Raw genomic sequence first — 8,969 nt, forward strand, 5'->3', positions numbered from 1 at the left:
AAATGGCGTAATACGTTGGATTGCACAAAGTCTAGCTTTTCGTTGCGCTTGGTTGTGGTAATTGCTTTACAGTGCAGACTCATGCAATGACTTTCCATTGGTGGTGCTGTCGGTCTGCGGCGCTCGTTGGTGCGTCTTCGATGGCTCACAGTCCGGACCATGAACGAACCGGCGCACGAAACCCGCCATCAGATCAGGCGACACCGTTTTCGGATCGTTCCGCCCAAAGATCACCACGGTGCAAATAAGTGAGACAAGAATGGTGACGGACGCACCGAGGAATGTATACCACATGTAGGATACGCGAAACAGCGGGAAGATGTCACTGGAAGAAAAAAAGAGAAAAAAACAGTGAGAATATTTGGTAGCTTGGCTGCGCTTGAAATTTCATGGCTTACTCGGTTGTATAAACGCTCGTAGTGGTAGCGTTGACTAGTGAACGATCGAACTCGTACGTGCACCCGTCGACGGACATCGGTTTGTGGGGGAATACAATCGTTCCGGTAGCGACCCAGTACTGCGCCTTCAAGCTTAACCAGGACATAAATATCACCCCAACAATACCTCCGGTAAGAGCACTCTAGAAATTAAATATCGTAAAGAGGAGAGAGATTTACTAATCTTTCATGCACAGCAAAATTGGCCCCATTTTATCTTACCCTGGACTCTACCCACGGGATGAGAATACCGATCGTAAACGTGCCCAACAACGGCCCGTTGGTGATCGCCTCGAGACTCATCGTCAGCTGTAGCACCGTGCCCATCTTTTCGACCACAAATACCAGCGCTGCACAGAGTGCCCCAACTCCGACCACGACCGAGCGCATGATCCAGTTGATTGTTCGCTGCGAGAGCGGTTTGCTGACGAACGGTTTCACGAAGTCCTCCAGTATAACCGCCGACATGGAGTTGAGACAGGTCGAGAGTGAACTGAGGGCGGCACTGAACACACCGGCAACAAACAGTCCCGGCAGTCCGGGGAGATCTCGCAGGATGTCCATCACAAACAGGGGCAACAATTGATCTTTGGCGCGAGCGAGCTGACAGAAGAGACCATTAGGATGATTCGCACAAGGAGGTCCTTTTAGCATCAAGATGGGTGAAGCTTACCTTTGTTGTAAGTGGATCGCAGTTTTGATACGTGGCGTAAATCAGCAAACCACAGTAGCTGCATAGTGACATGAGCAAGCACACGCCGAACACGAAAATCCACAATGCACGCCGGCCGGCCGCAACCGATGGAAGCGACAGGTATCGTTGGATCATATTCTGACTGACGGCGTTCGTTTGCAGCCAATACACGAAACCACCGATCAGCTGCGACCATATCGTGTGCCTGGTAGTTGGATTGATATCGAAGCTGAACATAGAGAACATAAACGGTATGAGTTATGTTGTGGAGAATGTGTTTTTTAGTACTGCAAATATCTTACTTCGGTCGTTCCAGTCGTCCAGTGTCCCACGCTCTACGGAAAACAACATCCGATCCACCGAGATCGATGGTGCCCTTGACGGCCACGAGCACCAGGGCACCGAACATTGAGAATGTTTGCACCACATCCGTCCATACGACGGCTTTTAGACCACCCTGCAAAATTGAATCATCCCTCTAAAGTTTTAATCCGGCACCAGCAGACAGTGAGCACGAAAATTGGAAACATACCACACAGGTGTAGAACACGCAAACGATACACACGATGGGTGTTATGACGTGAATGTTGACTCCCGTCACTGCGAATGAAGAGATCACATTGAACAAGTGAACATATTGGAACAGTAAGGAATAGGAAAGCAAGGAAAGAGGAAAGCATACAATATGTCTGTTTGATTTTAATTTTATTTCTTAAAATTACCTTGATTGAAGGCCAATGCAGGCACGTAAATGACGATCGGGAGATAGCCAATCTAAAAGGAACCACCAGACCAAAAACATAAGGGCACGTTTATTAGTAAAACATTTTGAATAGCTAAATTCATTTATCAAAAATCAATGAAGAGAATTCTTATAATATAAGAGACAGAACGATATAATAATTTGAATAATAATCAATTAACTTAGGAATATAGTTTGTTTAGTATTTTGCATGTAATGACTTTCTAATCCCAATCCATATTACTTACATTCATTATGGTGAACATGACCGATCCAAACATTCGTAACCGTCGATCAAACCGTGTTTCCAGGTACTATATTAGGATAATTGAAGGGAAAGGAAATAATAAGATAATTTCTAACCATAAAAAGAGAGGCTTTTAACCGCAGGACAATTAGAGAGGTATGGAAACAGGTTCTCCATTTCGGCGTCGTGAGATGCGCGTGATTGCATTTTATGGTTGTTTGAGTCATATTTCGTTGGCCCAAATGCATAATTTATCCATCTAACTGTGTTTCAAATTGAATGATTCTCGCTCTGCTTCTCTTGACTCGCAGACAACCCATCATAAATTTCAACCGGTGGGCATAAAAAGGGATTTGCTAACCTTTGCCAAGCGGCCATACGAACAAAAATCCCTCCCACCCTCTCCCCACCTTAGGGCACGTTAAAACAATCAATCTAATTGAGTGCCAACAGTTGTCACAGGCACAGTTGACAAAGCCAACCTCTCGGTACGATGTCGTCACGGTTCACGTTTTGTATCCGAAAGTCCCGAACCTCCGAACGATGGTTTCCACGCGACCAATCCGATCGGATTTAAATCAATACGATCCCGAGGAAGCGCCGATCAGAGGACTCATAGTCCGCGATGAATGATTTGGCGCCAGCGCTATATCCATCGTGTGGCATGAATAACTGTGCAATAAGGAAAAAAAAACTAGCAGGCCACACTTTCACTATTTCCGGTTTGGCACACGATCGTGCAATCGTAGCAGGCGAATGAGCGATTGTATGAAATATTACAGTAATGGTGCAATTGTCCCTTGCTCTTTGCCCCTTTTTTTGTGTGTCTTGCCGCGGTTTTCCCGTGTGATGGTTTTGGGTAAGCTTATGCTCAAACCTTCCCCTAGCAGTAATTCAATGGAGTCCATTCATACTAATTTAAATCCGTCTACCTTTTCGGCCGCGTTAGTCAACACCCCTACTGCAATTTTTCTCTTGACTGCTGTTGGGATCAGTTAGAGGGGCCACGTACAAATCGCAAATCGGAAAATGGTATAAATTTAAATTTGATTCAATTAGATAATCATCATCAGTTGCCGCAACTAGCTCAAATGGGGGAGCCTCATGTAGAAGAACCTGAATCATTGACGTGACTTTTGGGACATGGTTGTCTACCCTGTGGGGGACTTTTTATTTCATCTAACCGTTTTTGTTTCTTTGTAGCTGTTAACGAAAATTTAGTCACGTCTTTGAGTCGAACCTTCATAGGTTGATAGCTTACCTCATAGGTTGATGTGATGTTGAGTTTGTGAAAAACGGGCAAATAGATGAAGCCCATCACGAAACCCATCAGCGTCACACCGAGCGCCACGTACACGTACTGGATCCCGAACGAGTACACCTCCGTCGGCAGACCGAGCAACGTTATGCCGGAGATGAAGCTGAGGGTTTTCCAACGAGGCGGAGAGGTTACATCCAGGTGCGATTAAAAACGGCATCCACTACCTAATGCTGATGACGCGCTTTCACTCACCTGGCGATGAGGGACAAGGCTATCGGGAAAACGAGCATTGTGCGGCCACCCATGAGGTATTCGGACTCGGTGTTTGGTTTCTTCTGCACGAACCCAAAGTACACGCCAATGAAAATGCACAGCAGCAGCATCGACACGAACACCAGGTAGTCCGGCCAGGAGAACCTCCGCATGTGCTCTACGATATCTTCCAGTTCCGTCGCCATGTTTGCGCGGCCGTCGTTTCGATTTCGATTTTCAAACTTTCAATTACCACAGGAACCGATCGTAAATTCATATACACACAGGTGCACTAGACGAAATATACAGCCAACGAACCGGAAGGATACGAAAGGATCTAATTGCCACCTTTCAGATTCACTAGAAACGCAAACTACCGCACCGATTCGTTTCGCGTTGACGCTTCCTAGCGCAACGTACGATCCTCACCGCGCGTACAACGTCGACTGATCACGGTGACGATCGTTCTACGGATTCGGAAGCTGCCAACGGACGAGAGCGTGACCACTCGTGGGATGATCACCGACAAGCACACGGATTAGTGACGATCCAACGAACGAACACACTAGGTCCCTCTCCAAATCATCGTTCCTTCGTTCCCCCTATTCGGATATGCACAAGATCGTTACGTTCTGTGGTGGTAAATTCGGTAGATTGACGGTGCGAAAGAGGACATCGGTGGATGTGTTGGCTGACAAACGCACTGTAGACAGTGTCCTGCTATCTTTTGCCGGGTTTCGCCCGCTCGAAACACGTGCTGTTGGTGGTGAGCGGGTGTGTTCGTTGGACTTGGTACGATGTTCAATCAGACACAGAAAAGTGCAATTTTCAGTTGTGGTGTCGTCCTGAAAATGCATGGAGGTTAAGTGTATTGTAATATACAAAGTACAGACCGTTATTATCAGTTGGATTCGTGTGGATTTAGTTCGATATAGGAACTTCAATGAACTGTTACAAATTTAACATCTCCAGAAGGATACATTCCATTCCTTGGCCGAAACAATTTAAGTTGAAGTTTGATTTAAAAATTTTGAAATGTTTGTGGCTCTCTTTATACGAATACGATCGACCAATTTATGGGACAACTCAAATTATATAGTATTCTGTGTCTTAACTTGTCTAGATCCTTTAGTCTACTACAACAGTTTTCTTTACGCCATTCCTGGTTGCTAGGCAACAACACCATCACCCTTCTGTTGACACGCGATTCAATCTCAGGGATGAGTTTGTTTGTGTGCTGGACAACGGATTAAGTTTAACTTACTTAACGAAATTACGTCCAATTGTGGAAACCATGCCTGGGACAACTGCAACTCGCGTTAACATGCTCTTTCTTTTTTTTATCTTGTTCGAATGGCCCCCTCCAGGTGCCTCTCCTATTCGATGATTGGTGTCGACCGTTGGGTGTGAAACTGTGAACTGAGGACGAAAAATGTGCGGATGACCATCTCAGTTGGTCAGCATCGTTGATACAATGTAGTCCCGCATGTGCCGGTGCGATTGCCAGAACATGTGTGATTTGGTTTAATATTAAATCGCGAGTTTTTAAAAATATTCATCACGTGGAATGTGGCAAACCGGATGTTTCCTCCGGTCGTGTCCACCTGGTAGAAGACATATATTTTTCAATCAACCGTACCGCTGTTTCATATCGATCGTAATGTGGTCTGCCATCGTGTAAGTGAATGAAGCATTTTCCTTGGGACATTGCCAAATGAGTTTGCCGACCAACGAAGTCAAATAAAACCAAAAGTCCTCTGTAGCACACCACGCATTGACCCAAGAAAAAGAGAAAACAAAACATGTAAGCCTACATATAAAATCAATAAGCATGGTAGAGATTGATTCCAATCGAAATAAACAATAAACAGTATCAACTAATTTATGGTTTGGAACCAACGAAGATTATAATTTACTGTATTCTATTTGTTACATTTGTTAAACGTTAGTTTTACACTTTTGGGATGATTTGTTCATTCAGCGTTATCAACATGTACAGTAAAAATATATTCACTTTGTCATCCGCGTCATCACATGTAACTTTCTCGGACTAATCTCTTTTCAGCTGATGTAATCGCCACCTGAAGCGGGAGAGTTTTTACCAACCGGTCGCTTGTCCCCCTCGTGCTACCGAAGCCTCTACGCCGGTCGGGTCCCGCGCTCTAGTAGCGGTGGAAGAGGAAGAACTGTCCGTGACTAAACTGTCGATGGCGCTAAGACTGCGCTCGTCGGCGTCATCACCCTCTTCTTCCTCCGCTTTCCGGCCGTTGCTTCTGGAAGTTCCATCTTGATCATCGATATCGTCACCGTTCTGTTCCTCTTCGTCCGGGAACGTACCGTTAGAATAGAGCAATGTTGATGACGGCTGGGAGAGGGTTGAATTAGAGTCATCGCTATCGTAGGTTAGCTGAAGGGAGGCAAAGTCTCGTTCGGTTGCCAGCTCACTGTCCAGTTGCTGCTGCTGGGTGGTTCGTGCTACCCGCGGCTCGTTGGTATATGCCGGCGGGGGTTGTGGAGAGTTTATTGTTTTAAACAGTGTTGTAGAACCACCGGACGAGACGGATTCGTTCGCGGTGGCTTCGGTCCAACGCGGTTGGATAATGGATTTGTACTGAGTGGAGTGTGTCGCTACACCTGCGCCGGAGGTACCGCTGGCCACGGTAGCATTCTGGGAGGGCATGTTTGAGTAGAAGCGTGTAGATGAAGGGGGATTGTCCATGGTCATGCCACTGTAAGTGGGCGTCCCGTTCGTTTGCGAATAACCGGAGTTGCTATATGAGTAGCTGGAAGTCGATGGGGACGAATTTAGGCTGATACCGGCGGCGGCTAGATCTTCCACATTAACCCTTCCTTCTCCGGCACGAATTTCCAGACTAAAATGTGTGGAGAAAGTGGTTAAGCATAATTATTCCCTCCATCGCCATAACCCTGCGTCTTACCGTTTGTAGTTATGATCCACCGACCATAGTGCGGGAAGATGTTTCGGGCGCATGGTGTGCAGAAACTGTTCACGCCACATGCGCTCCAGCTGACTCAGTCCTCCTGGGCGCTGTTTAAAGTACTCGACCACACGCTCCCCATGCGCACAGTAGAACTCGTTGCGCACCGAGATGTCTATGTTGCTGTATGTGTGCAGCAAATCCGGTGTCAGTTCCGTAACGCGTGCCTCATTCTGACTGGCTTCATCATCATCGTCTATCAGCCGGCTGTTCAGCAGCTGCAGTAGCTTCTCCTCGAGATGTTGTCGCCGCTCGGGAGGCATCTGTCCGGCGCTGTACAGAAGAGCTCGTGCTGCTTTTCTTATTTCCGACATCGTTTCGAGGCGAATTTCCTTCGTTCCGTTCTTCTGCCCCGCCAGGGGAGCCTCACAAAGGGTGGACAACTTTTGTCGCAGCCGCTCGTCGAAAATGTTACTGCGCTGGTGACAATCGGCACACAGCAGGAGGACATCGTGTGAAACGTGCTCTTTCATTACAACTGGGGAAGCAGGAAATTATGAATTAGAGTAAGTATGTTTCTAGCAAACGATAGGCATTGCTTGTGCCTCACCTGGAAAATGTCTACGATAGTCCCGTGGGACAATATTCTTCCGATTGAAGCACTCGGTCGCTCCGCACACAACGCAAATGTTTTCCTTCACCTGCTGATAGTACTTGCCCGGGTCGTCCACTGCCCGACCGGCCGGTTCGAAGCGTAAACGCACGGTGTACGGCTCCTGGCACACCAGGTCCGCCAGCTCACGCTGCACGTACCATTCGGCCTTGCGCCGATCGCAAGTGCACAGCACTTCACCATCCGGTGCCTCCATTATGCAGTTGTGGTACAGTGGCTTTGTGCGCGTCGTGTGATAGCGCTTGCCAGTTTTTTGATGGCTAGAAAAGGAGAGAGGAACAAATTGCATCATCCCGAAACTCAGTCATATTACATAAATGTGGATTTGATATTACTTTTGCGGGTCGAGGAACTTTTTGTTCTTGGATCCACCGCTTCCCTTCGATCTGCGACTGTTGTACGTTTGATCCATATAGCAGTCCATCTCTTCTAGCACTTGTTGGAGCACGACTTTTCGGCTCGTCCATGGGTAACTAGATGTAAATAGGTATTTATTATTAGGTACGGAGGGTCATGTCTCATTTAAAAGCAGTATTTTACTCACTGTGGTACCAGTTTGTAGGCAAACTTCTTAAACAGTTCCACCGCAACGTGCGCATCACTGGCCGCATATTTAATCTGCCGTTCGGACAGTTCCGGCGCTTCCCAGTCGGAGCAGCGTATCTTCCAGTGTTTGTCCAGCGTTAGTCCTAAAACTTCGTTTGCAAGTCGCGCAATGCCGAATGGCTCCAAACCGGCCCGTTCCGCCATAAAGCGTAGATCAAGTGTGCTTTCCACCTTCAAACGGTGATCTTCGCGAAGTAACCGCGCATCGTCAAACGGTGAAACGCCAACTTTGATGATGTTGTCGTCGTTCAGAAGATCGTACAATTCCTGCGGTAACTTGTTGATCGTACACAGCCGTATAAGGGCACAGAGGCCACGGTGGGAAGCGAGCTGGAGTAGTGCCACGGGACGCCGTTTCCCTTGGTTGCTAACCCATTCGCAATCGAATCCCAGCACGTTGTACTCCTGGCAGTGTCTGAAAGCAATACCAGCATGTTATGCACAATGGAAAACTAACCAAGGAAAGAAGCACGCGGTCGATACTCACTTGTGCAGCTTGGTCACAATCATCCGACAGTCGTCGGCCGTGTTGATGATGTGCACCTGCTGGCCACGGAGTGGATCCCGTTGGTTCAGTGCCTTCAGCCGACTCATGATGCCGTTCCGGTAGCGAGTCAGTACGTACAGTACCCCGACACCAACTGCGGCTATAACGGCAGTAGAGACCACGGTCTTTTCACGCTCGGTCAACATTTATAACCTCCACGGTCGCTTCAGCGCACCGCCAGCGTTCCCAGCATGAAGGCAAGGTTGTTATCTTATTTGTTTATTAGTCAGAGCGAAGTCACGATTTTGCTTTCATGCAACACACAGCTGAAACAGCAGGCCATATGCACCAGGGCTGACCTGCTGAAATAGACAACAAAGCGGTTGAGGCGAAAGGGAAAAAGTTAACTTGCGAAGAAATTTGAAGTCGTCAATAAATCAATCGGAGAAAAAACGCGACAGACTGAAAAAGTGGACTGATTGATCCGGCCCTTGACAGAAACCATCAAAATTTTACCAGTTTGACAGAAAACATCAAGGCTAAGGGAATTCGGGTGGGATTACTTCATGTTGTCATTTTCCCTTTGACATAAGATGTGTGATTTGTGTACAAATGCAATATCCATAGTGGA

The 8,969-nt window shown here is 47.2% G+C and overlaps 2 protein-coding genes across 2 annotated transcripts; both read right to left on the minus strand.

Annotated features, from left to right (window-relative positions):
• Window positions 1–66: 66 nt before the first annotated feature.
• On the minus strand, window positions 67–3,839 carry LOC131284210 (sodium-coupled monocarboxylate transporter 1). The gene is made up of 10 exons (XM_058313065.1): window positions 3,634–3,839; window positions 3,382–3,541; window positions 2,122–2,187; window positions 1,854–1,905; window positions 1,664–1,731; window positions 1,434–1,588; window positions 1,111–1,360; window positions 660–1,040; window positions 399–580; window positions 67–325 (listed from the first exon to the last, which is right to left on the minus strand). The coding sequence occupies exons 1-10, from the start codon at window positions 3,837–3,839 to the stop codon at window positions 67–69; spliced, it is 1,779 nt and encodes a 592-aa protein (XP_058169048.1).
• A 1,892-nt stretch (window positions 3,840–5,731) lies between these two features.
• On the minus strand, window positions 5,732–8,733 carry LOC131284211 (exonuclease 3'-5' domain-containing protein 2). The gene is made up of 6 exons (XM_058313066.1): window positions 8,339–8,733; window positions 7,790–8,266; window positions 7,581–7,718; window positions 7,183–7,505; window positions 6,573–7,110; window positions 5,732–6,506 (listed from the first exon to the last, which is right to left on the minus strand). Exons 1-6 carry the CDS (start codon window positions 8,542–8,544, stop codon window positions 5,732–5,734), a joined length of 2,457 nt encoding a protein of 818 aa, XP_058169049.1. The 5' UTR covers window positions 8,545–8,733.
• Between the last annotated feature and the right edge of the window lie 236 nt (window positions 8,734–8,969).

This window comes from Anopheles ziemanni, chromosome 3, assembly GCF_943734765.1.
Source record: "Anopheles ziemanni chromosome 3, idAnoZiCoDA_A2_x.2, whole genome shotgun sequence".
Lineage (NCBI taxonomy): Eukaryota > Metazoa > Arthropoda > Insecta > Diptera > Culicidae > Anopheles > Anopheles ziemanni.

Bases quoted from the DNA above. Each gene is read 5' to 3' on its own strand.
- LOC131284210 (XM_058313065.1), bottom strand. From the start codon at position 3,839: ATGGCGACGGAACTGGAAGATATCGTAGAGCACATGCGGAGGTTCTCC. The intron at 1,732-1,853 runs GTAATTTTAAGA...CTTCATTCGCAG, and splicing joins TGCATTGGCCTTCAATCAAG to TGACGGGAGTCAACATTCAC. The intron at 1,589-1,663 runs GTATGTTTCCAA...TCAATTTTGCAG, and splicing joins GCGTGTTCTACACCTGTGTG to GGTGGTCTAAAAGCCGTCGT.
- LOC131284211 (XM_058313066.1), bottom strand. From the start codon at position 8,544: ATGTTGACCGAGCGTGAAAAGACCGTGGTCTCTACTGCCGTTATAGCC. The intron at 8,267-8,338 runs GTGAGTATCGAC...TATTGCTTTCAG, and splicing joins ATTGTGACCAAGCTGCACAA to ACACTGCCAGGAGTACAACG. The intron at 7,506-7,580 runs GTAATATCAAAT...CTCCTTTTCTAG, and splicing joins AAGTTCCTCGACCCGCAAAA to CCATCAAAAAACTGGCAAGC.